General features: G+C 47.1%; 2 protein-coding genes across 3 annotated transcripts in view; one reads left to right on the plus strand and one right to left on the minus strand.

Moving 5' to 3' along the window:
- Positions 1-27658, minus strand: part of LOC120991971 (zinc finger protein OZF-like) — a 576950-nt gene that overhangs the window by 62510 nt on the left and 486782 nt on the right. The gene's annotated exons all lie outside the window — the stretch shown is intronic.
- On the plus strand, positions 276-26686 carry LOC120992010 (zinc finger protein 260-like). The gene is made up of 3 exons (XM_040420778.1): positions 276-341; positions 2135-3241; positions 25526-26686. The coding sequence occupies exons 1-3, from the start codon at positions 326-328 to the stop codon at positions 26314-26316; spliced, it is 1914 nt and encodes a 637-aa protein (XP_040276712.1). The 5' UTR covers positions 276-325; the 3' UTR covers positions 26317-26686.

The following is a 27658-nucleotide window of genomic DNA, read 5'->3' on the forward strand; positions in this document are numbered from 1 at the left end:
CGAGGTGCTGTAAATATACACAGGGGAGACTCTCACTACCTTCTTCATCTGGCAGGGATAATTATGGGGAACGCTCTCTTTCATCTGTGCCTAGAGAGAAATCTAATTCGAGGCTCTGTGTCTTCTGTCAGACGTTATACCTAGGAGTTAATTAATTGTCAGTTATGGTTTGTTAATTGGTCTGTTTCTGTCCCTAGGGGACTTAACCCTTTGGTGATGCCGAGGACGATCAGGAAACCTGAGATCTGGTGACTGTGCAGCTATTAGACCTTACAGACCACAATGTCATGTCCGTGAATTCAGCCTGAGACGTACGCTTCACCTCATGGCACATTATCTTGGTACATGTAGCCGGTGGTCGTGATCAGACTGTCCATAACAATATTAGAGCAGGTCTGTCATAGATTCCTCAAAACAAACTGCGTTTAATATTAAAGGGCACCTGTCAGCAGAAATAGCGCTATTCCACGGGTTGCCCTGATACATGCCTCGTCCATAGAACGCGTAATGCTGCGCTCACCGCTCCTGCTTTAATGGCCTTATTCAGTCCATGCCAGATTGCCTTATGGGCAATTTGTAAGATTACGTAGAATCAATAGGGAGCCCAGTATAAGGAAGAGGAGGGAATATACCATGAGGCCCAGAGGAAGCGTGATGTGAAATGGTCGTAGGCCAAGGATTTTTTGTCCTGTAATCTGCATGGATTGAATAAAGCTGTTGAAAAAAGACCAGTGAGCGCCGCTTTATGTATTCTATGGAAGATGAATGTTTGCAACTGATTTCCGAGGCGACCACTATGGAAAGGCTGTGTGACAATCCAGGCAATTGTGGATTTCTATTAAGGGTTAAAGCTGTTGCAGAGGAGTGGTGCCGGTGAAGTGACCTGATACATGTGCTTATGTCAGCTGAAGCTATATGTCTCAGTCCCATCTTCTTAGGTGGCTCTGTTTTGAGAGAAAAACTATATTTTATTATAATTAAATGAGCCTCTAGGAGCAATGGGGGCATTGCCCTTTTTCGCAGAGGCTCAGCTCTTTCTATGGCTGAGCCCTCAGCGCTGTGATTGACAGGGCCAGGCAGGGTTCATATCCTCCGGCCTGGTCCTGACTTACCCTGAAGTCTCACGCCTGAGCTATGCCATTCAACAGACAATGACAGACAACAACTGTCAAGCCCCCATTGCTCGTAGATACTCATTTGCATATAATAAAAGATCTTTTCTCGAGGAGGTGGCACCGAGACATATAACTTCAGCTGAATAGCGATATTTCTGCTGACAGATGCCCTTTTAGTAGATCTCTAAGCCCTGATTTCAGAATATCAACTGCAGGTAGTATTAAATAAATCTTAGACCGGATGAGGCCGGTGAACTTACGTTAAAATGGACAGTTTACTAGTCCTGGTAGACAGTGAGAGTACAGAACATGAGTCTTTCTGAGCTATATCCATGTGCTGTCCACCTGAAGCTTAATTGGCAAGCTCCTGTCAATGTACTTCTTCCACTTCTGCTGGAGTCTCACACCTGCTCAGTACAAGCTGCAGTAAAATAAAGCAGCAGGTGGAATTAGAAGCTGAAAATGCTGCTGGAACAACGAGGGATGTCTCACTACAGAGTCAGGGAAACTTCAGCCTGTACTGAGCGGTGTGAGATTTCAGCAGAAGTACCTCTAAGTGGGCAGGACAGTAATTCCTCAAGTGAGTACACCAACATCATCAGGTCTACGATATTTTTAATTTTGAATGCAGTTTGTGGTGAGGAATGTGGTCATGGAGTGAATTGATGTATTAAAGTGATTTCCAGCTGGTGCTGAAGGGCAAAATGTCTTGGCAGAGCACAGGACGAGTTGTCAGGCTTTGCAAATTCTTAATTTTTTTTCAAGTCATGATTTACTGTATGTAATAAAAGTCCTGACCAGCTGTAAACCAGAATCGTGGACTTTGTCAGAAAGTTATAGAAAGGCTTATAAGGTTGGAATCACACATGCAGTGTTTTGGTAGTGTTTTAGCCAAAGCCAGGAGTGGATTCATAGTGAATGCTTCCTGATGGATCCTCTTCCACTCCCATAGGAATGTTATAAGTTTCTATTTTTTATGGTTTGAGAAAAATCACAGATTCCAATTTTTATCTTCACAGAAAATCCCTGTAAGAATTCTGAGGGAAACACCATGCTGTCACTAAATAATAAAGCAGAAGATGAAGATATCCTGCAGCGCTCTTCAGGGGAAAACATCATTAACCTTAATGTACATCCAGGACTTCACAGTACAAATCTGTCATATAATCCTCCTAATCATGAGGAACCTTCTCCTGACCAATCACAGATTGTTACCCCACATACAAGTCAGAAAAGGGGTAAAATAGGTGGCAAAGAGATCACAAAAAGCTTGGGTCTTTCTACATATAGAAGAATTCACACAGGAGCGAAGCCATTCTCCTGTTCAGTATGTGGGAAGTGCTTTACAAAGAAATCAAGTCTTGCTTCACACGAGAGACGTCACAGAGGAGAGAGACCATATTCATGTTCAGAATGTGGGAAATGTTTTAAATATAAATCACATCTTGTTACACATGCTATAAGTCACACAGTAGAGAAGCCATATTCATGTCCAGAATGTGGTAAATCTTTTAAGTATAAATCACATCTTGTTGCACATGACAGAATTCACACAGGAGAGAATCCATATTCATGTTCAGAATGTGGGAAATGTTTTCAGAAAAAATCTGATCTTGTTATTCATGAGAGAATTCACACAGGAGAGAAGCCATATTCATGTTCAGAATGTGAGAAATGTTTTACCTGTAAAACAAATCTTGTTACACATCAGAGAACTCACACAGGAGAGAAGCCGTATTCATGTTCAGAATGTGGGAAATGTTTTACACAGAAAGCATTTGTTATTATACATGAAAGAAGTCACAGAGGAGAGAAGCCATATTCATGTTCAGAATGTGGGAAATGTTTTACAAGTAAATCATATTTTGTTAAACATGAAAGACGTCACACAGGAGAGAAGCCGTATTCATGTTCAGAATGTGGGAAATGTTTTACACAGAAATCAACTCTTGTTACACATGAGAGAAGTCACACAGGAGAGAAGCCGTATTCCTGTTCAGAATGTGGGAAATCTTTTTCACAAAAATCAGCTCTTGTTACACATCAAAGACGTCACACAGGAGAGAAGCCATATTCATGTTCAGAATGTGGAAAATATTTTGCACAGAAATCAAATCTTGGCAGACATCAGATAGTTCATATGTGAAACCATTTTCACATATTTTAACATATCACGTTATTATTCATGGCCCTTAAAGAAGTTGTATCATCTTGGACATTGGGAACTGATATGCCCCCAATGTCTGATAGGTCAGACCCACCTCTGGGCGTCACACCCATCTTTAGAACAGAGCCTGCAAAGTAAAGAAGGATGCAGTACAAATGCCTGGCCACCTTCCGTTCGTTTCTATAGGACTGCTGAAAATAGCCAAGCAGCGCTCTCTGCTATTTTCGGAAGTCCCACTGAAATGAATAGGAAGAGAACCTCGCAAGTGTGGCCACTGCTCCATTCATTTGTATGGGGTTTATGGAGCAGTGCTCAGCTATTTTTTTGGCAGTCCCATACAAATGATTGGAGGGTGGCCTACACTTTGTGGACTCTGTTCTAAGAATATGTCCCCAATGTCCAAGATGATACAACCCCTTTAAACAGTCAATAACCAAGTTTATTTTTTGGTTGGAACTATCAAAGACATGAGCAGGATCCAAGGAGGAAATGTATTGTGGATATAAAGCCTCATGCGAACGACTGTAGTTTCGGTCCGCATCAGATCTACATTTTTTGTAGATCAGATGTGGACCCATTCATTTTAATGGGGTCGCAAAACATGCTGACAGCACACTGTGTGTTGTCCACATCCATATGTCTGTTCCAGGCCCCGTCAAAAATTTAGAACATGTCCTATTCTTGTCCATTTTGCGGACAAGAATAGGCATTTCTAACAAAGGGGAGGATGTAAAACGCACACGGCCGGTAGTCGTTTGCAGACTGCAAAAACTCATACGGTCGTGTGCATGAGGCCTAAGGAAGAGAAGAAGAGCCTTGTTTACCCCCAGAGCAGTGAAGATAAATTGTCCTCATGAACCTTGCTTCTTATTCACACCTCCACCTACACTGCGGGAGACCCAGGGTGACATGGAGAGAAGTAATGACGCTCCATGTAATTGTTTTATAATGTATGTGGACAGATTAAGATTTCATCTTCATCCAGTCTTTAAAGGGATTGTTCGTCCTGAGCGTGGCCGGACCTGTGGAGGGAATCATACTTACCAAATCCGTGGTGCTGGATTTAAAACTAAAATAAAATCTTATATTTATGCCCAGACAGCATCACTATTGTTCCCTTTATCTCTGTCTGATGTGTATATATCTTGTATATATTTTAGGTTGTGATCAAGGGGTAATAAAAGACCTTTCACTTCATCTGATCTTTGTATGTGCAGTGGTTTCACGCCGTACATTGTTCCTAACAGACCATTTCTTTTTAGCTCATATTTTGCATGAGTCAGTTGAAAAACCATCGAGACATGCTCTATTTTGATCCTTGATGTGGACCAGAGGCATCCATTGATGTCTATGGGCCCATGAAAACCACTGACCATTGGTAGGCTCTTTAGCGGAGCAGTGTCCGTGGAATACAGATGACATACGGGGGAAAATTTGACTCATAGACCAAACATGGATTCTTCTGAGACAAACCACTGACCATTTTGTCACAGATATCATCACGGACATGTGAATAAGGCCTAACCCTCCTGTGCGGAGACAGTGATATTGGCATGATTTATCTGACCGTGTGATCATCATTTGGTCAGTGAATTGTAATAATTAATCCCTTTGGGATTTAACTTTGTAGTGGTGGTAAAAATGGGAACGATTGTAGTCAGAGACCGCAACAGAAGTGCAGACAGAGCTTTGCCTTTTTTTTTTTTTTTTTTACAAAATGTCCAGCCTTTAGAATCAGGCCCAAAACCCTAATGAGCCACTACTTGGCTGAGCGCTAACTATTCTAAGTTTCCTGGACTATGGAAGTGTCTTCTTACCAACCACTCCAACAAAATCACATTAATGTGTTACTTCACATCAAGAGCAAATGTCCACCTTGAGGCTAGGAACTTCAGGAAGAGCAATTTTCCCTTCACCCATGACAGCACCAGAGATGGATACGCCCCACAGCTGGACAGGAAGCCCCAGAGAAATTTAAAAAGGGAACACCCGCTTCCTTCTTCATTGCGGTTTTCTGTACCCCGGACAGAGGAGCTAGGTGCATGCTGCCTCTGGGACTATGAAACAAGGCACATCTTACAGGGGTTCTCCAGGAAAATATGTAAATATTACTTTATTATAAATCTATTCCCAAGTACCTTTCATTAGTTATAATGGCTCGCTTTGCCTGGGGAGCAATCATCAGGAGAAATAAAATGGACACTATTAGTGCACACAGAACCTGTCCTCATCACACAGGACAAGTCACTTCTGAAATCTGAGCCAAAAAGCTGCCTCATCCTCCTCTCTGCTCTGCTTGTCAGGGATTATGATCCTGAATACAGATGATAAAATCTTCAGCTAAATCTTTGTAGGAATTGAGTTCATAGGAAGACATGAAGGACAGAGAGAACGGACAGGAAAGACTGTGGTAAAGTGCTGCTGCTCATTACCTCCACCTTCTCTCTGTACTATATGTCTCCTCATGAAATCCATTCCCACAGAGATTCATCTAAAGTTCTTAGCTGCTGTATTGTGAAGTAATTTGTTTTATTTCCCTGATGGTTGCTCCCCAGACAAAATGAGCCATTATAACTAATGAAAGGTATTTGGGAATATATTTATAATAAAGTAATATTTAAGTATTTTCTTAATTCCCAGAGAACCCCTTTAATGATGGATTGAAGTCTGGTTATGCAGCATATATCTAAGTGTTTGCTTTGGCATTTAGTTTCCTTTGAGGCTCTATGTATGTGTTGTGTGGATAGTGTGAATCTGTTTGGTCTTGTCCCTGTTTCTGCATGAGTTTGTTGCCATTGGCATGTTGTAGACTTTTAAGCTTGGTACTCATTGCCTGGTGGCTTTAGGAGCTGGTCTCTTAGCCTCATGGGTCCGTGGCCTGGTGGGCTGACTCTTGGCTTCGGGGCCTGGTGGGCTGCCTCCTGGCTTCGGGGCCTGATGGGCTGACTCATGGCTTCGGAGCCTGGTGGGCTGACTCATGGCTTCGAGGTCTGGCGGGCTGACTCATGTCTTTGGGGCTTGGCGGGCTGACTCATGGCTTTGGGGCCTGGTGGGCTGACTCATGGCTTCGGGGCCTGGCGGGCTGACTCATGGCTTCGGGGCCTGGCGGGCTGACTCATGGCTTCGGAGCCTGGCGGGCTGACTCATGGCTTTGGGGCCTGGCGGGCTGACTCATGGCTTTGGGGCCTGGCGGGCTGACTCATGGCTTTGGGGCCTGGCGGGCTGACTCATGGCTTTGAGGCCTGGCGGGCTGACTCAACAGATATGTAAGTTTTTGTGATCAATATAAATTACGACTGGATGACTCACTCTCTACAAAGAAATAACGCCACTCCTCCAAGACCATCTTGATAGTCAGTAAATCTCTGTCAAATAGACTCAATACGTTCAGGAGAAGAAAAGGCCTTGGAAAAAAACCTATATGACATCATCCTGCCCGAAGAGAGGCCTTTTGGATCAGAACCCCCCACGCTCCTGTTGAAAACATGGAACTGCCTGGTGGCATCTGGCCAATGAAGGACCGGAGAAGAGGAAAATCTGACACAGACACATTGCTTAATCAGATTCTCTCTCCTTTATTCCACACACGTATACATTTTTCTAACAATACAGATAATCACAGATAAATCTGGCACACCGCCAAGGGGGTGGAAATCGAAACTAGTTATTTGATTTGTTATTTATAAAAGGCAATACTTCTGCACCATACTAACAGAATTCTAATAACTACAAAGTTTCTGCAGCATCTTATCTCAATGTTGCTCATTCTTCAGCAGTACAGCCCGAAACTCAGAAGGAACATAACTCTCTCTTGTATGTCAGACTCTGATAAGGGAGCGAGGGGGCGGCTACCTTGGCCTTGCAGCTAGGAACTTCTGATCTATATACACAGAGACTCCCTACATCCTGCCAGCTGGCTCAGTAATTTTCCACATAGGTACAAGATGGAAGAAATACTCATACAAAATGGATTCTCATCCCTCACACACCCCGAAGGAAAATAAGTCCAGAGAGTCAGGGTTTGCAGTAAACCAGTGTGCTTCTTTACTGGAGGAATTCAGGTGCAGAACAATACAGACGAGGCACATGGCTGGCTTCTCCAGTCTGCTCCCTGGCAGAAGAAGGGTTTGATGCTGAGGAAAGGCCTGAGCTAGCTGTCCCTCTCTCAGAAGGTTGGTACCCTGGACAAAGGCTGGAGGCCCACGGACTGTGGCTCAGTAGTCCAGCTGGCTTCTTGGTCACAGGGCTGACGGTGGCTCAGCGTCCCCATTTCAGCACCTTCTTCTGGTCACTCAGTAGTCTGGCAGAGTCTCCTCTTCCAAGCACTGGTCCCTAACTGCTGCACACAGGGACTCTGACTGCTCTCCTTATATACAGTTGTAGCCAGACTAGAACCTTCTAGTGGGAGGGGTGGAGCCTCAGCACAAACAGATACATTGTAACACTTTACGGCTGTCATAGACTTACATTAGAGATTCAATGATACTCAATGGCAATGACACAGCAGGTTTTCCAGACAAAAACAAGTTTCCAGACATAACAACAGAGATAAACCAGACGGTCACAAGGTCAGTCTGTCTGGGTTTGGTGGTAAACAAGTCTGGCTTTTTCCCTCCAAAACCTGCTCTTCTTTAAACTCTATGGCATATATATGGTATAACAACATACATATAAACATACACATAAAATGACCCATTTTGTGTTTTCTCCCCTCCATGTGGGGTCTTCTCTCCTGATGACGGGGCCTCTGACACTTTTCACATCACACTGATAAGACAGACAAGGAGCCGTTCTTTACTAGAGGCACAAGTCGTCTCCAAGATGCTGGGCCTATGGACTCCTGAATGCACCACAGGTCCCAGCATGTCCAGGCTGTTATTACAGGAGATGAGTTAAGAACTACAACCCTCTGCATGCCCAGCAGTTATTAATGGATATCACAGAACTATAACTCCCAACATGCAATGACAATGCAGAGGAGTAAATAGTGAGGCTCCCACTGTGAGGAGGAAGGGCTCATGCACACAAATGTATTTTGCTTCCGTTCCATTGTTTTCTGCAGCCCGTATGTGGAACCATTCACTACAATGGGGCTGCAAAAAAACGGAAATTACTCAGTGCCCATAGCATTTCTGTATTTCCTGTATTATACGGATCGCGAAATACCTACGATCTTATGCATGAGCTGCAATGCTGCTCACAGTGGGGCACAGCACCCACATCCGCACACCGCAGCCCGGGGATAGACACCAGAATATTCCACTGGGTCCCACATCCAAATACCAGTAAGGGCAGAAGCAGCTCCTTGAGAAAGGATTCCAGATCCGGAGATGCGGAATAACATCCGATTTTATTGGATACGGAAATACAAAGAGAATCGGTGTCACCAGCTGTAATACCGGACTGCGCATCTCCGAGCTGCTGCCTTCATCAGGTCCAAGTCCGTTACTGATAATGACCCCCACTGCATTTCCGTATTCCAATAGAATCGGATGTTATTCCGCAACGCCGGATCTGGAATCCGTGACATTTCTCAAAAAATAACTACAACTCTCATCATGCCTGGCCTGTTATAAAAGAATATCACAGTTCTACTACTCCCAGCATGCCCAAGCCATTACTATAGGTCAGCAACCTCCGGCACTCCAGCTGCTGTGAAACTACAACTCCCAGCATGCATACTTGCTCTGCTCTTCTCAAAACTCTCATAGAACATGACAAATCCACAGCTCCCAGCATGTCTAGGTTGTTACTGCAGTACAACGGCTATCATGTCCACGCTGGAAGCATAACGTGCCAGAGAACTACAACTCCCAGCAAACCCAGACATTAGGATAGAAAACACTAAACTCATCTCTCCTCGAAGCCCCGCCCCTTCACACACTGATCACATGACGGTGACATCTTCATAGGTCCTTCACTACCTCTTCTCTCCAGTGTTGACCTCCACCCCCTACTGATCACAAGACAGTGACGTCACCCCAGGTCCTTCCCTACCTCTTTTCTCCAGTGTTGAGCTCCGCCCCCTGCACTGATCACATGAGAATGACATTACTCCAGGTCCTTCACCACCTCTTGTCCACTGCTGAGCCCCGCCCCCTGTACTGATCACATGACAGTGACGTCACCACAGGTCCTTCACCCCATCTTCTCCACTGCTGAGCCCCGCCCCCTGATCACATGACAGTGACGTCACCGCAGGTCCTTCAGCTCTGGCAGTGCAGCAGATACTGGGCAGGTCCTGGTCGGTAGTCAGGGCTCTTGTTCTCTCTGGTATCAGCCATTCCTCCAGCCTGCAGGTAAGATGAGCTGTGAGGAGACAGTGTGGTGGAGAGCTCAGACATGTCACCTCTGGAGATTCTTCTCCATTACACACAAGGAATCCTTCTCTGCTCCTCAGCTAAGTATAATGGGGGAGGAGTAGTGGGGATAGTGGGGGTTGTCATCATTTGCTGGCCCCTGACTGTCCTGGTGAGGGGCCCCTGCCTCCAGGAGGAGAATGAATGGAGCGGGGCCCGGCCTGAGCTCAGCTCTCTCCAGTCTCTTCTCTAGGAGTTCTGGACACAGCTGAGCACAGCCCAGAGGTGGGACCTGCATCTATCAGACATTTATCTCCTGTGGAGCCACCAGAGATCTCCATGTTGGGGCCCCTGGCATCCATGTGGTGGGGGCTCTGAGAAGCGGGGCCCCTCCAGGCTCAGGAAGTGCGGTTCTGGAGGTGACATCTGGTCTTGTCCCCTGGATGATTTCCTCTCCTCTTCTCATAAAGGCGCCTGCAGTCCTAGAAGCCTCCAGCTCCTCCAGTTCTCTCCTCTTCTCCTGAATGACCACCAAGGATGGACAGGAAGGAGATCAGCAGAAGAATATTAGACCTCACCTTGGAGATCATCTCCCTGCTGAGCGGAGAGGTAAACTTTTCTAGATTTCTCTCCTCTGTATTGTATTCTGTAACAAGTCAGACATCGGGAAGGAGAATCCATCATAGGAAGTGATAGGAAGAGTCCAGGGTCCTGGAGAACGGGCTCCAGACCTTCCAAGTGATGGAGAACCTGGAGATCAGCCCCCAATATGGTGAGTGATGTGTCATGTGACCAGTGACCAATAGTCATGTTGTAGGTGCCATGAGAAGGTAAGTAGGCACGTTGTACCAGGAGGAGAGGCCGGAGGAGAGCACATGGCCCCTGAAGGGTTTATTCCCTAAGTGTCTCTCTCCATCCACAGGAGTACACAATAGTGAAGAAGACATCGGGGGACGGTGTGACTCCCATCATCCATCTCCAGGAGTCAGGAGGGCGGAGCAGGACCCCCCCCCCCATCACAGAGCCTCCCCCTCACCCCCTGATACATGAGCAGAAGATCCTAGAACTCACCCACAAGATGATGGAGCTGCTGACTGGAGAGGTGACACTGCTTGGAATGCTGGGAAATTCTCCAGTAACAGCACTGGAGGGGTCTGGGTGATGACGGTGTCATTGTGTTGTCAGGTTCCTATAAGGTGTCAGGACGTCACTGTCTATTTCTCCATGGAGGAGTGGGAGTATATAGAAGGACACAAGGATCTGTACAAGGAGGCCATGATGGAGGAGCACCAGCCTCTTATATCACAGGGTAAGAGCCGTCATGTGCAGTGTATACACGTGTGTGCAGTGACATGTAATGGAGGAGCACCAGCCTCTTATATCACAAGGTAAGAGCCGTCATGTGCAGTGTATACACGTGTGTGCAGTGACATGTAATGGAGGAGCACCAGCCTCTTATATCACAGGGTAAGAGCCGTCATGTGCAGTGTATACACGTGTGTGCAGTGACATGTAATGGAGGATCACCAGCCTCTTATATCACAGGGTAAGAGCCGTCATGTGCAGTGTATACACGTGTGTGCAGTGACATGTAATGGAGGAGCACCAGCCTCTTATATCAAAAGGTAAGAGCCGTCATGTGCAGTGTATACACGTGTGTGCAGTGACATGTAATGGAGGAGCACCAGCCTCTTATATCACAAGGTAAGAGCCGTCATGTGCAGTGTATACACGTGTGTGCAGTGACATGTAATGGAGGAGCACCAGCCTCTTATATCACAGGGTAAGAGCCGTCATGTGCAGTGTATACACGTGTGTGCAGTGACATGTAATGGAGGAGCACCAGCCTCTTATATCACAGGGTAAGAGCCGTCATGTGCAGTGTATACACGTGTGTGCAGTGACATGTAATGGAGGAGCACCAGCCTCTTATATCACAGGGTAAGAGCCGTCATGTGCAGTGTATACACGTGTGTGCAGTGACATGTAATGGAGGAGCACCAGCCTCTTATATCACAAGGTAAGAGCCGTCATGTGTAGTGTATACACGTGTGTGCAGTGACATGTAATGGAGGAGCACCAGCCTCTTATATCACAAGGTAAGAGCCGTCATGTGCAGTGTATACACGTGTGTGCAGTGACATGTAATGGAGGACCAGCCTCTTATATCACAAGGTAAGAGCCGTCATGTGCAGTGTATACACGTGTGTGCAGTGACATGTAATGGAGGAGCTCCAGCCTCTTATATCACAAGGTAAGAGCCGTCATGTGCAGTGTATACACGTGTGTGCAGTGACATGTAATGGAGGAGCACCAGCCTCTTATATCACAAGGTAAGAGCCGTCATGTGCAGTGTATACACGTGTGTGCAGTGACATGTAATGGAGGAGCACCAGCCTCTTATATCACAGGGTAAGAGCCGTCATGTGCAGTGTATACACGTGTGTGCAGTGACATGTAATGGAGGAGCACCAGCCTCTTATATCACAGGGTAAGAGCCGTCACGTGCAGTGTATACACGTGTGTGCAGTGACATGTAATGGAGGAGCACCAGCCTCTTATATCACAGGGTAAGAGCCGTCATGTGCAGTGTATACACGTGTGTGCAGTGTCATGTAATGGAGGAGCACCAGCCTCTTATATCACAAGGTAAGAGCCGTCATGTGCAGTGTATACACGTGTGTGCAGTGACATGTAATGGAGGAGCACCAGCCTCTTATATCACAAGGTAAGAGCCGTCATGTGTAGTGTATACACGTGTGTGCAGTGACATGTAATGGAGGAGCACCAGCCTCTTATATCACAAGGTAAGAGCCGTCATGTGCAGTGTATACACGTGTGTGCAGTGACATGTAATGGAGGAGCACCAGCCTCTTATATCACAGGGTAAGAGCCGTCATGTGCAGTGTATACACGTGTGTGCAGTGACATGTGATGGAGGAGCACCAGCCTCTTATATCACAGGGTAAGAGCCGTCATGTGCAGTGTATACACGTGTGTGCAGTGACATGTAATGGAGGAGCACCAGCCTCTTATATCACAGGGTAAGAGCCGTCATGTGCAGTGTATACACGTGTGTGCAGTGATATGTAATGGAGGAGCACCAGCCTCTTATATCACAAGGTAAGAGCCGTCATGTGCAGTGTATACACGTGTGTGCAGTGACATGTAATGGAGGAGCACCAGCCTCTTATATCACAAGGTAAGAGCCGTCATGTGCAGTGTATACACGTGTGTGCAGTGACATGTAATGGAGGAGCACCAGCCTCTTATATCACAAGGTAAGAGCCGTCATGTGCAGTGTATACACGTGTGTGCAGTGATATGTAATGGAGGAGCACCAGCCTCTTATATCACAAGGTAAGAGCCGTCATGTGCAGTGTATACACGTGTGTGCAGTGACATGTAATGGAGGAGCTCCAGCCTCTTATATCACAAGGTAAGAGCCGTCATGTGCAGTGTATACACGTGTGTGCAGTGACATGTAATGGAGGAGCACCAGCCTCTTATATCACAAGGTAAGAGCCGTCATGTGCAGTGTATACACGTGTGTGCAGTGACATGTAATGGAGGAGCACCAGCCTCTTATATCACAGGGTAAGAGCCGTCATGTGCAGTGTATACACGTGTGTGCAGTGACATGTAATGGAGGAGCACCAGCCTCTTATATCACAGGGTAAGAGCCGTCATGTGCAGTGTGTACACGTGTGTGCAGTGACATGTAATGGAGGAGCACCAGCCTCTTATATCACAGGGTAAGAGCCGTCATGTGCAGTGTATACACGTGTGTGCAGTGACATGTAATGGAGGAGCACCAGCCTCTTATATCACAAGGTAAGAGCCGTCATGTGTAGTGTATACACGTGTGTGCAGTGACATGTAATGGAGGAGCACCAGCCTCTTATATCACAGGGTAAGAGCCGTCATGTGTAGTGTATACACGTGTGTGCAGTGACATGTAATGGAGGAGCACCAGCCTCTTATATCACAAGGTAAGAGCCGTCATGTGCAGTGTATACACGTGTGTGCAGTGACATGTAATGGAGGAGCACCAGCCTCTTATATCACAAGGTAAGAGCCGTCATGTGCAGTGTATACACGTGTGTGCAGTGACATGTAATGGAGGAGCACCAGCCTCTTATATCACAAGGTAAGAGCCGTCATGTGCAGTGTATACACGTGTGTGCAGTTTCATGTAATGGAGGAGCACCAGCCTCTTATATCACAGGGTAAGAACCGTTATGTGCAGTGTATACACGTGTGTGCAGTGACATGTAATGGAGGAGCACCAGCCTCTTATATCACAGGGTAAGAGCCGTCATGTGCAGTGTATACACGTGTGTGCAGTGACATGTAATGGAGGAGCACCAGCCTCTTATATCACAGGGTAAGAGCCGTCATGTGCAGTGTATACACGTGTGTGCAGTGACATGTAATGGAGGAGCACCAGCCTCTTATATCACAAGGTAAGAGCCGTCATGTGCAGTGTGTACACGTGTGTGCAGTGACATGTAATGGAGGAGCACCAGCCTCTTATATCACAGGGTAAGAGCCGTCATGTGCAGTGTATACACGTGTGTGCAGTGACATGTAATGGAGGCCATGTGTTCAGTCACTTTCTGCTTGTGTCTCCACAGATGGATCCAGGAGGAGAAATCCCCCCGAGAGATGTCCCCGTCCTCTGTATTCCCAGGACTGTCCAGAGGAGAAGCTCCCAGAGAACCCTCAGGTAGATGGAGATGAGCCCTATACACATCTATATAGGGGGGTCCTGCAGTCATAGAGGGGTCATAGATGGTGGGGGTCTCTTCTGTGGATCTGTTAGATTTCCCACCTGTCTGCTGTATTGTACTGAATTGTTACAGATGACAAATCAGGGGGAAGATCTGACTGATATTAAAGTGGAGGATGAAGAAGAGCGGATGATGGGTGATCCCCCGTGTAAGAGTGAGGTGGAGGAGGACGTTCCAGGAGATGTCACCACAGGTAAGGAGTAAGAAGCGTCTGAATTCACTTTCTAGACTTATTAAAGGGCAGGAAGAGGTTAATTCCCAGCCTGCAGGCTGATAAGGCTACTTTCACTCTCGCGTTTGGTGCGGATCTGTTATGGATATGCACAGACGGATCCGTTTGTATTATCTTTAACATAGCCAAGACGGATCCGTCCTCATTGACTTACATTGTGTGCCAGGTCGGATCCGTTTGGCTCAGTTTCGTCAGACGGACAGCAAAACGCTGCAGGCGGCCTCCAGAGCGGAATGGTGACTGATCGGAGGCAAACTGACGCATTCTGAGCCGATCCTTTTCCATTCAGAATGAATTAGGGCAAAACTGATCCGTTTTGGACCGCTGAGCCCTGAGCGGGTCTCAGAAACAGAAAGCCAAAACGCCTATGACATGACGGGAAATACGAGGCAGTTTTTGGTGCAGTGCTTCATACAGGTTTTTGGGGGTCAAAACCAGAAGAGGATGCAAGTGGAATATGAAGTATGTAGAAGGACGTCTGCTTCTCACTGAAGCCATGTCTGGGTTTCTCCAAAAAAGGCACCAAAAACTTTCCACAAACTGTGTGTGAAACCAGCCTTTATATGGACCCCTAATGGGGTAAATTCCCATCCGGCATTACTGGCCTTTCCATAGGATGTGCCATAACTACCCAGCAGGTGCGGTCCTGCTCTCCTTACCCGGTATAACTATCCAGCAGGAACGGTCCCGCTCTCCTTACCCAGTATAACTATCCAGCAGGTGCGGTCCTTCTCTCCTTACCCAGTATAACTATCCAGCAGGTGCGGTCCTTCTCTCCTTACCCAGTATAACTATCCAGCAGGTGCGGTCCTGCTCTCCTTACCCGGTATAACTATCCAGCAGGTGCGGTCCTTCTCTCCTTACCCGGTATAACTACCCAGCAGGTGCGGTCCCGATCTCCTTACCCGGTATAACTATCCAGCAGGTGCGGTCCCTCTCTCCTTACCCGGTATAACTATCCAGCAGGTGCGGTCCTGCTCTCCTTACCCGGTATAACTATCCAGCAGGTGCGGTCCCGCTCTCCTTACCCAGTATAACTATCCAGCAGGTGCGGTCCTTCTCTCCTTACCCGGTATAACTATCCAGCAGGTGCGGTCCTTCTCTCCTTACCCGGTATAACTATCCAGCAGGTGCGGTCCTTCTCTCCTTACCCGGTATAACTATCCAGCAGGTGCGGTCCCGCTCTCCTTACCCGGTATAACTATCCAGCAGGTGCGGTCCTTCTCTCCTTACCCGGTATAACTATCCAGCAGGTGCGGTCCTTCTCTCCTTACCCGGTATAACTATCCAGCAGGTGCGGTCCCGCTCTCCTTACCCGGTATAACTATCCAGCAGGTGCGGTCCTTCTCTCCTTACCCGGTATAACTATCCAGCAGGTGCGGTCCCGCTCTCCTTACCCGGTATAACTATCCAGCAGGTGCGGTCCTTCTCTCCTTACCCGGTATAACTATCCAGCAGGTGCGGTCCCGCTCTCCTTACCCGGTATAACTATCCAGCAGGTGCGGTCCCGCTCTCCTTACCCGGTATAACTATCCAGCAGGTGCGGTCCTTCTCTCCTTACCCGGTATAACTATCCAGCAGGTGCGGTCCCGCTCTCCTTACCCGGTATAACTATCCAGCAGGTGCGGTCCCGCTCTCCTTACCCGGTATAACTATCCAGCAGGTGCGGTCCTTCTCTCCTTACCCGGTATAACTATCCAGCAGGTGCGGTCCTTCTCTCCTTACCCGGTATAACTATCCAGCAGGTGCGGTCCCGCTCTCCTTACCCAGTATAACTATCCAGCAGGTGCGGTCCTTCTCTCCTTACCCGGTATAACTATCCAGCAGGTGCGGTCCTTCTCTCCTTACCCGGTATAACTATCCAGCAGGTGCGGTCCTGCTCTCCTTACCCGGTATAACTACCCAGCAGGTGCGGTCCTGCTCTCCTTACCCGGTATAACTATCCAGCAGGTGCGGTCCTTCTCTCCTTACCCGGTATAACTATCCAGCAGGTGCGGTCCTGCTCTCCTTACCCGGTATAACTATCCAGCAGGTGCGGTCCTTCTCTCCTTACCCGGTATAACTATCCAGCAGGTGCGGTCCTTCTCTCCTTACCCGGTATAACTATCCAGCAGGTGCGGTCCTTCTCTCCTTACCCGGTATAACTACCCAGCAGGTGCGGTCCCGCTCTCCTTACCCGGTATAACTACCCAGCAGGTGCGGTCCTTCTCTCCTTACCCGGTATAACTATCCAGCAGGTGCGGTCCTGCTCTCCTTACCCGATATAACTATCCAGCATGTGCGGTCCTGCTCTCCTTACCCGGTATAACTACCCAGCAGGTGCGGTCCTTCTCTCCTTACCCGGTATAACTATCCAGCAGGTGCGGTCCTTCTCTCCTTACCCGGTATAACTATCCAGCAGGTGCGGTCCTGCTCTCCTTACCCGGTATAACTATCCAGCAGGTGCGGTCCTGCTCTCCTTACCCGGTATAACTATCCAGCAGGTGCGGTCCTTCTCTCCTTACCCGGTATAACTATCCAGCAGGTGCGGTCCTTCTCTCCTTACCCGGTATAACTATCCAGCATGTGCGGTCCTTCTCTCCTTACCCGATATAACTATCCAGCAGGTGCGGTCCTTCTCTCCTTACCCGGTATAACTATACAGCAGGTGCGGTCCTTCTCTCCTTACCCGGTATAACTATCCAGCAGGTGCGGTCCTTCTCTCCTTACCCGGTATAACTATACAGCAGGTGCGGTCCTTCTCTCCTTACCCGGTATAACTATCCAGCAGGTGCGGTCCTGCTCTCCTTACCCGGTATAACTATCCAGCAGGTGCGGTCCTTCTCTCCTTACCCGGTATAACTATCCAGCAGGTGCGGTCCTTCTCTCCTTACCCGGTATAACTATCCAGCATGTGCGGTCCTGCTCTCCTTACCCGGTATAACTATCCAGCAGGTGCGGTCCTGCTCTCCTTACCCGGTATAACTATCCAGCAGGTGCGGTCCTGCTCTCCTTACCCGATATAACTATCCAGCAGGTGCGGTCCTTCTCTCCTTACCCGGTATAACTATCCAGCAGGTGCGGTCCTTCTCTCCTTACCCGGTATAACTATCCAGCAGGTGCGGTCCTTCTCTCCTTACCCGGTATAACTATCCAGCAGGTGCGGTCCTGCTCTCCTTACCCGGTATAACTATCCAGCAGGTGCGGTCCTTCTCTCCTTACCCGGTATAACTATACAGCAGGTGCGGTCCTTCTCTCCTTACCCGGTATAACTATCCAGCAGGTGCGGTCCTTCTCTCCTTACCCGGTATAACTATCCAGCAGGTGCGGTCCTGCTCTCCTTACCCGGTATAACTATCCAGCAGGTGCGGTCCTTCTCTCCTTACCCGGTATAACTATCCAGCAGGTGCGGTCCTTCTCTCCTTACCCGGTATAACTATCCAGCAGGTGCGGTCCTTCTCTCCTTACCCGGTATAACTATCCAGCAGGTGCGGTCCCTCTCTCCTTACCCGGTATAACTATCCAGCAGGTGCGGTCCTGCTCTCCTTACCCGGTATAACTACCCAGCAGGTGCGGTCCTTCTCTCCTTACCCGGTATAACTATCCAGCAGGTGCGGTCCTTCTCTCCTTACCCGGTATAACTATCCAGCAGGTGCGGTCCTTCTCTCCTTACCCGGTATAACTATCCAGCAGGTGCGGTCCCTCTCTCCTTACCCGGTATAACTATCCAGCAGGTGCGGTCCTGCTCTCCTTACCCGGTATAACTATCCAGCAGGTGCGGTCCCGCTCTCCTTACCCGGTATAACTATCCAGCAGGTGCGGTCCCTCTCTCCTTACCCGGTATAACTATCCAGCAGGTGCGGTCCTTCTCTCCTTACCCGGTATAACTATCCAGCAGGTGCGGTCCCGCTCTCCTTACCCGGTATAACTATCCAGCAGGTGCGGTCCCGCTCTCCTTACCCGGTATAACTATCCAGCAGGTGCGGTCCTGCTCTCCTTACCCGATATAACTATCCAGCAGGTGCGGTCCTGCTCTCCTTACCCGGTATAACTATCCAGCAGGTGCGGTCCTGCTCTCCTTACCCGGTATAACTATCCAGCAGGTGCGGTCCTGCTCTCCTTACCCGGTATAACTATCCAGCAGGTGCGGTCCTTCTCTCCTTACCCGGTATAACTATCCAGCAGGTGCGGTCCTTCTCTCCTTACCCGGTATAACTATCCAGCAGGTGCGGTCCTGCTCTCCTTACCCGATATAACTATCCAGCAGGTGCGGTCCTTCTCTCCTTACCCGGTATAACTATACAGCAGGTGCGGTCCTTCTCTCCTTACCCGGTATAACTATCCAGCAGGTGCGGTCCTGCTCTCCTTACCCGATATAACTATCCAGCAGGTGCGGTCCTTCTCTCCTTACCCGGTATAACTATCCAGCAGGTGCGGTCCCGCTCTCCTTACCCGGTATAACTATCCAGCAGGTGCGGTCCTGCTCTCCTTACCCGGTATAACTATCCAGCAGGTGCGGTCCTGCTCTCCTTACCCGGTATAACTATCCAGCAGGTGCGGTCCTGCTCTCCTTACCCGGTATAACTATCCAGCAGGTGCGGTCCTTCTCTCCTTACCCGGTATAACTATCCAGCAGGTGCGGTCCTTCTCTCCTTACCCGGTATAACTATCCAGCAGGTGCGGTCCTGCTCTCCTTACCCGATATAACTATCCAGCAGGTGCGGTCCTTCTCTCCTTACCCGGTATAACTATACAGCAGGTGCGGTCCTTCTCTCCTTACCCGGTATAACTATCCAGCAGGTGCGGTCCTGCTCTCCTTACCCGATATAACTATCCAGCAGGTGCGGTCCTTCTCTCCTTACCCGGTATAACTATCCAGCAGGTGCGGTCCCGCTCTCCTTACCCGGTATAACTATCCAGCAGGTGCGGTCCTTCTCTCCTTACCCGGTATAACTACCCAGCAGGTGCGGTCCTGCTCTCCTTACCCGGTATAACTATCCAGCAGGTGCGGTCCCGCTCTCCTTACCCGGTATAACTATCCAGCAGGTGCGGTCCTTCTCTCCTTACCCGGTATAACTATCCAGCAGGTGCGGTCCTTCTCTCCTTACCCGGTATAACTATCCAGCAGGTGCGGTCCTGCTCTCCTTACCCGGTATAACTATCCAGCAGGTGCGGTCCTTCTCTCCTTACCCGGTATAACTATCCAGCAGGTGCGGTCCTTCTCTCCTTACCCGGTATAACTATCCAGCAGGTGCGGTCCTTCTCTCCTTACCCGGTATAACTATACAGCAGGTGCGGTCCTTCTCTCCTTACCCGGTATAACTATCCAGCAGGTGCGGTCCTTCTCTCCTTACCCGGTATAACTATCCAGCAGGTGCGGTCCTTCTCTCCTTACCCGGTATAACTATCCAGCAGGTGCGGTCCTTCTCTCCTTACCCGGTATAACTATACAGCAGGTGCGGTCCCGCTCTCCTTACCCGGTATAACTATCCAGCAGGTGCGGTCCTTCTCTCCTTACCCGGTATAACTATCCAGCAGGTGCGGTCCTTCTCTCCTTACCCGGTATAACTATCCAGCAGGTGCGGTCCTTCTCTCCTTACCCGGTATAACTATCCAGCAGGTGCGGTCCTTCTCTCCTTACCCGGTATAACTACCCAGCAGGTGCGGTCCTGCTCTCCTTACCCGGTATAACTATCCAGCAGGTGCGGTCCTTCTCTCCTTACCCGGTATAACTATCCAGCAGGTGCGGTCCTTCTCTCCTTACCCGGTATAACTATACAGCAGGTGCGGTCCTGCTCTCCTTACCCGGTATAACTATCCAGCAGGTGCGGTCCTTCTCTCCTTACCCGGTATAACTATCCAGCAGGTGCGGTCCTTCTCTCCTTACCCGGTATAACTATCCAGCAGGTGCGGTCCTTCTCTCCTTACCCGGTATAACTATCCAGCAGGTGCGGTCCTGCTCTCCTTACCCGGTATAACTATCCAGCAGGTGCGGTCCCTCTCTCCTTACCCGGTATAACTATCCAGCAGGTGCGGTCCTTCTCTCCTTACCCGGTATAACTATCCAGCAGGTGCGGTCCCGCTCTCTTTACCGGGTATAAATCAAGAGTTTATTGTACAAAAGTACAAGGTTCCTACAGCTACACGGACCAAAACTGATAATAATGGGAGCAAAAAAATAATTTACTTTTTACGTAGTAAATTGTGTTGAGTTCATTTTTTGGTGTTACCATTATTATAACTTCATTCTCTGGGTCAGTACGATTACAGTGATACCAAATATATATATAGTGTTGTGTTTGTTTTTTTGCAGCTTTTCCACAATAAAACCCATTTAAAAAAAAATACAAAATAAATAAAGTTTTTGCATCGCTGCCCCCCAAGACTCTTGATTCTTGTGGGACGACTTGTACTTTTCATTGGTATCATTTTGGGGTACTACTAACACTTTTCCATTCTGGCTATTTTTGTTCCTTTTTACTAAGTTCACCGCACGGGATCAGTTCCGTAATAATTGTGTAGTGCGGGTTGTTATCGACGCGGTGATACCAAATTTGTGGAGGGGATTTTATTTTATCAATTTTTTTTTTCATTGAAATGTTTATTTTAATGGAAAAAAATTGTATTTTATAACTTGGAGTTTATTTAATAAAACTTTTTTAACCTTTTTTTTGAACCACTTGCTAGTGCCACAAGGGGACTTAGAAAGGGGATATTCTGATCGCTTCTACAATATACTGTACTGCTTATGCATTATAATACATTATACTGCCAGTGTTATTATACTGGCAGTCACCAGCAGGCTGCAGCAGAGAGAGGCGAAGCTGATAGAGATGTTCTGCTGGCAGGACCTAGGCTGCCATGTGAATACAGGAGACTCGAGCACAGGCTGCAGCAGAGAGAGGCGAAGGTGATAGAGATGTTCTGCTGGCAGGACCTAGGCTGCCATGTGAATACAGGAGACTCGAGCACAGGCTGCAGCAGAGAGAGGCGAAGGTGATAGAGTTGTACTGCTGGCAGGACCTAGGCTGCCATGTGAATACAGGAGACTCAAGCACAGGCTGCAGCAGAGAGAGGCGAAGCTGATAGAGATGTTCTGCTGGCAGGACCTAGGCTGCCATGTGAATACAGGAGACTCAAGCACAGGCTGCAGCAGAGAGAGGCGAAGGTGATAGAGTTGTACTGCTGGCAGGACCTAGGCTGCCATGTGAATACAGGAGACTCAAGCACAGGCTGCAGCAGAGAGAGGCGAAGCTGATAGAGATGTTCTGCTGGCAGGACCTAGGCTGCCATGTGAATACAGGAGACTCGAGCACAGGCTGCAGCAGAGAGAGGCGAAGGTGATAGAGTTGTACTGCTGGCAGGACCTAGGCTGCCATGTGAATACAGGAGACTCAAGCACAGGCTGCAGCAGAGAGAGGCGAAGGTGATAGAGTTGTACTGCTGGCAGGACCTAGGCTGCCATGTGAATACAGGAGACTCAAGCACAGGCTGCAGCAGAGAGAGGCGAAGGTGATAGAGTTGTACTGCTGGCAGGACCTAGGCTGCCATGTGAATACAGGAGACTCGAGCACAGGCTGCAGCAGAGAGAGGCGAAGGTGATAGAGATGTACTGCTGGCAGGACCTAGGCTGCCATGTGAATACAGGAGACTCAAGCACAGGCTGCAGCAGAGAGAGGCGAAGGTGATAGAGTTGTACTGCTGGCAGGACCTAGGCTGCCATGTGAATACAGGAGACTCAAGCACAGGCTGCAGCAGAGAGAGGCGAAGGTGATAGAGATGTACTGCTGGCAGGACCTAGGCTGCCATGTGAATACAGGAGACTCAAGCACAGGCTGCAGCAATGCTGGCAGGACCTAGGCTGCCATGTGAATACAGGAGACTCAAGCACAGGCTGCAGCAGAGAGGCGAAGGTGATAGAGTTGTACTGCTGGCAGGACCTAGGCTGCCATGTGAATACAGGAGACTCAAGCACAGGCTGCAGCAGAGAGAGGCGAAGGTGATAGAGATGTACTGCTGGCAGGACCTAGGCTGCCATGTGAATACAGGAGACTCAAGCACAGGCTGCAGCAGAGAGAGGCGAAGGTGATAGAGATGTTCTGCTGGCAGGACCTAGGCTGCCATGTGAATACAGGAGACTCAAGCACAGGCTGCAGCAGAGAGAGGCGAAGGTGATAGAGTTGTACTGCTGGCAGGACCTAGGCTGCCATGTGAATACAGGAGACTCAAGCACAGGCTGCAGTAAAAATGCGACAGCCTAGGCTAAGGCTCCTGAATGACCGAGTGGTGACTAAGGGGTTAAAGCGTCACAGCCAAGCACCCACTTTTATATTTTGTGGGAAATGTTGAGGCATCATTTTGGAGTAATGAACAGATGTTCCTCAAGACACCACCACAGGAGGACACTCCCTCTTGTCGGGACCAGAAGACGGATATTACAAGGCTCCTCCGCTCTCCGTTGTTCTTCCTGCCCCTGCAGAGGATAGCTGCAGAGCGGTGCTCTCGTTTATTAACCCTCTCACGACGTGGTGATTTACCATTTTTTCATTTTCATTTTCATTTTTTACTCCCAGCGCTCCGAAAGCCATAACTTTTTTTATTTTTTTATTCTCATATCCATATGAGGGCTTGTTTTTTGCACTTTTTAATGGCACCATTTGGGGTTGCATACAGTGTGGTGGGAAGCGGGAAAGCAAAAAAACACCATTCCACCAGTTTTATGTTGTTTCTTTTTACACCGTTTCCTATGCAGTAAAACTCTTTTATTCTCTGGTTCATTACAATTACAAGAACATGCAGACAAAAAGGCAGAGTTGCCAAATGAAAACAAATTGTCACATAGGGAGCTTTTAGGAGGAACGCTGCTTTGAATTGCTATTATGCAATAGCGAATTATAAATGCATTAGAAACAGTAGGCATTTTTTGTGTTTTAACATGCTTTTGGTAAATTTTTGGTCCTTTTTTACATTTTTTTTTAAAGGCCGCATTCTCTAGGTATGGCAGATTTTTATGTGTTTTCTCAAAGACTTCTTTCTAGAAACTAAAAAACATTAAAAAAAATTCTTGACCAAAAATACTACCAAATAAACATTTTACAGCACCTGAAAAATGCCAGAAATAAAGTATCTCCAAAGGAAGTCTTAGGGCTCCTTCTGATGAGCGTGTCCTGTGCGGAAATCACGCTCCGTGTGTGAGCGTGATTCCCCGTTATGGACACTGCTTGTTTTGCAGGAGCGCCAGGCATGATTTATAATACTGTGTGTCTCTGCATAAGGCCCCTTATGCACACGAGCGTGTCCGGATGCGTCCCGGGGGCATTGCAGCAAACCCGCGCGAGTAGGTACGCAATTTCAGTCTGTTTTGACTGCGATTGCGTTCCGTTGTTCAGTCTTTATCGCGTGGGTGCAATGCGTTTTGTGCGCGCGTGATAAAAAACTAAATGTGGTACCCAGACCCGAACTTCTTCACAGAAGTTCAGGTTTGGGTTTGGTGTTGTGTAGATGTAATTATTTTCCCTTATAACATGGTTATAAGGGAAAATAATAGCATTCTTTAATACAGAATGCTTAGTACAAGGTCAATTGAGGGTTAAAAAATAAAATAAAAATTAACTCACCTCCTCCAATTGATCGCGTAGCTGCCAGTCTCCTGTTCTTTCTTCAGAACCTGTCAAAGGACCTGTGGTGACGTCACTGAGCTCATCACATGGTCCAGTCACACGGTCCATCACCACTGTGATGGACCATGTGATTGGACCATGTGATGTGACGTCACCACAGGTCCTTTAGCCGGCAGCTCATGATTAAAGAAGTAAGAAGAGATCGGCAACTACGCGATCAAGAGGAGGAGGTGAGTTCATTTATTTATTTTTTTTTAACCCTCAATTGACCTTCTACTAAGCATTCTGTATTAAATAATGCTATTATTTTCCCTTATAACCATGTTATAAGGGAAAATAATACTGTGAATAGACTGTCATCTTAGCAACCATGCGTGAAAATCGCACCACATCCGCACTTGCTTGCGGATGCTTGCGATTTTCACGCAGCCCCATTCACTTCTTTAGGGCCTGCGTTGCGTGGAAAACGCACAATATAGAGCATGCTGCGATTTTCACGCAACGCAAAAGTGATGCGTGAAAATCACCGCTCATGTGCACAGCCCCATAGAAGTGAATGGGTCCGGATTCAGTGCGGGTGCAATGCGTTCACCTCACGCATTGCACCCGCGCGGAAATCTCGTCCGTGTGAAACCAGCCTAAAGCTGTCAGCATAATCCTGTAGAAGTAAGGTCATGCGGAGGCACATATCATTATAAATCAGTATAACGACATGCGCTCCTGCAAAACGAGGGAATCGCGCTCACACACAGAGCGTGATTTTCCACACAGGACACGTTTGTCTGAATCGGGCCTTAGGCTGGAATCACAAATATAGATTTCATGGCAATATTTTTAGCCAAGAGTGGCTTGAAAAGAATGGCTCATCCTCATCTTCCTGCTGGAACCAGTTCTGACCTCAACCTGTATCAGAAACTTCACGTGTTTGCAGCCTAATAAGAATGTTATACATATGTCTGCTTTGTGTTTTGGGGGGGAAAATATCACAATTTTTTTTTTTTTTTATCCTAACAGAAAATCCCAGTAGGAATTCTGAGGGGAATATGTTATCACTAAATTATAAAGCAGAAGATGAAGATATCATGCAGAGCACTTTAGTAGAAAATCTTATTACCCTTAAAGTACATCCAGGACTTCACAGTACAGATCTGTCATATAATCCTCCTAATCATGAGGAACCTTCTCCTGACCAATCACAGATTGTTACCATAAGTGCAGGTCAGAAAGAGGGTGAAAGATTTCAGTGTCGTACTGGGGAGAAGCGATACTCCTGTTCAGAATGTGGAAAGTGCTTTACAGATAAATCAAGTCATATTGTACACGTGAGAATTCACAAAGGAGAGAAACCATTTTCATGTTCAGAATGTGGTAAATGCTTTACAGATAAATCAAGTCTGGTTAGACATAAGAGAATTCACACGGGAGAGAAACCATATTCATGTTCACGATGTGGAAAATGTTTCACAAATAAATCACATCTTGTTAAACATGAGAGAATTCACACAGGAGAGAAGCCGTATTCATGTTTGCGATGTGGAAGATCCTTTACAGATAAATCATATCTTGTTATACATGAGAGAATTCACAAAGGAGAGAAACCATTTTCATGTACACTATGTGAGAAGTGCTTTACAGATAAATCAAGTCTTGTAAGACATGAGAGAAATCACACAGGAGAGAAACCATATTCATGTTCAGAATGTGGGAAATGCTTTATAAATAAATCAAATCTGGTTACTCATGCTAGAAGTCACACGGGAGAGAAACCGTATTCATGTTCAGAATGTGGGAAATGTTTTGCAGATAAATCAAATCTTGTTACACATGAGAGAAGTCACACAGGAGAGAAACCCTATTTATGTTCAGAATGTGGAAAGTGTTTTGTTACAAAAGCGAAACTGAGGGATCATCAAAGAATTCACACAGGTGAAAAGCCATATTCATGTCCAGAATGTGCAAAATGTTTTACAGAGAAATCAAGTCTTATTAGACACGAGAGACGTCACACAGGAGAGAAGCCGTATTCATGTTCAGAATGTGGGAAATGTTTTATTACTAAAACCATACTTGGAGCTCATCAGAGAAGTCACACAGGAGACAAGCCATTTTGATGTTTATTATGTGGCAAATGTATTACAAGGAAATAAACTTTTGTCAGAGAATTTACACAGAGAGGAAACCGTATTCTTGTTTGGATTGTGGAAAATGCTATAAGAGCAAAAAACGAATTAGCACATTCGGTTATTCACGGACATTACAGGCAATGAGAAGGTTTATTTTTTGGGTAGAATTATCCTGGATCTCTCAGATGACCAAATTATATTTTTATGAGGTCAAATTTTAATGAGATCCATGGAGGAAAAGCACTGTAAATATAAGGAAGAGAAGAAGAGCCTTGTTTACTAGATAAGGCTGGGTTCACATGTGCACTGTGAACTCTGGTAGTCTGTTCTGGCAGAGGAATCGATTGCCGGAATTCACCATATCTGGCATAGCAGGATACCACCGTGCACCGCCGGATCCCCCTTCACTGTAAGGGGATCTGGCAGTAATCTGGCCGCTTTCTGGCATAGATGCCAACTTTCGCGAGCCCCAAAAATGTTGCATGTAGGATTTTTTTGTTCGTCTAAAAGCTGTCATGTACACTGGATACAGTGACTGCATCACAGTGGTGTAGTTCACAATGCAGATGTGAGCCCGGCTTTAGGTGTCCTCATGAACCTTGCTTCTTATCACTGTATTCACACCTCCACCCACTCTGTGGTAAAGTCCAGAGTGACATGGGGAGAAGTATCGACGCTCCATGTCATTGTTTTATAATGTATGTGAACATATTATTTCATCTTCTTTCAAACATTACTAAACGATAAAGGTGATGGATCTGGAGAAAAACACTTACAAATTGACTTTCAGAACCACGCTATTCACCCTCCTTCCTGACCAGAAACTTTTTTTTTAACACACGTATCTTCGAAATCTGTAACTTTTTTATTTGGTTATTTAAATAGTTTTTGTGCCTTTTGTTGTGTGATACATTGGGCTTTATTTGAATTTTATTACATCCAAGAAAATGTAAAAAAAAGGGAATCGACCGATATTGATTTTTTTTGAGCCGATACCGATAATCTGTGAACTTTCAGGCCAATAGCTGATAATTTATACCGATATTTTATATCTCATAATATATATTATATTAGTTGGTAGTCACTGAGGTGGTGGAAATTTGCATTTGGCACTAGTATATTATAAATGTAAATGATAAATTAATAAATCCCTTAGTTGGTAGTCAATTTATCATTTACATTTTATAATATACTAGTGCCAAATGCCAATTTCCACCCCATCCCCTCCCTCCTCACTGACTTTAGTAACCCCTATCAGACCTCAGATCAGCCCTTTATTAACCCCTATCAGACCTCGGATCAGACCTTTATTAACCCCTAGCAGACCTCG

Source organism: Bufo bufo, chromosome 2 (genome assembly GCF_905171765.1).
Source record: "Bufo bufo chromosome 2, aBufBuf1.1, whole genome shotgun sequence".
In the NCBI taxonomy this organism is placed as follows: Eukaryota; Metazoa; Chordata; class Amphibia; order Anura; family Bufonidae; genus Bufo; species Bufo bufo.

Bases quoted from the DNA above. Each gene is read 5' to 3' on its own strand.
- LOC120992010 (XM_040420778.1), top strand. The intron at 3,242-25,525 runs ATCAGATAGTTC...GTCATATTGTAC, and splicing joins GAAATCAAATCTTGGCAGAC to ACGTGAGAATTCACAAAGGA.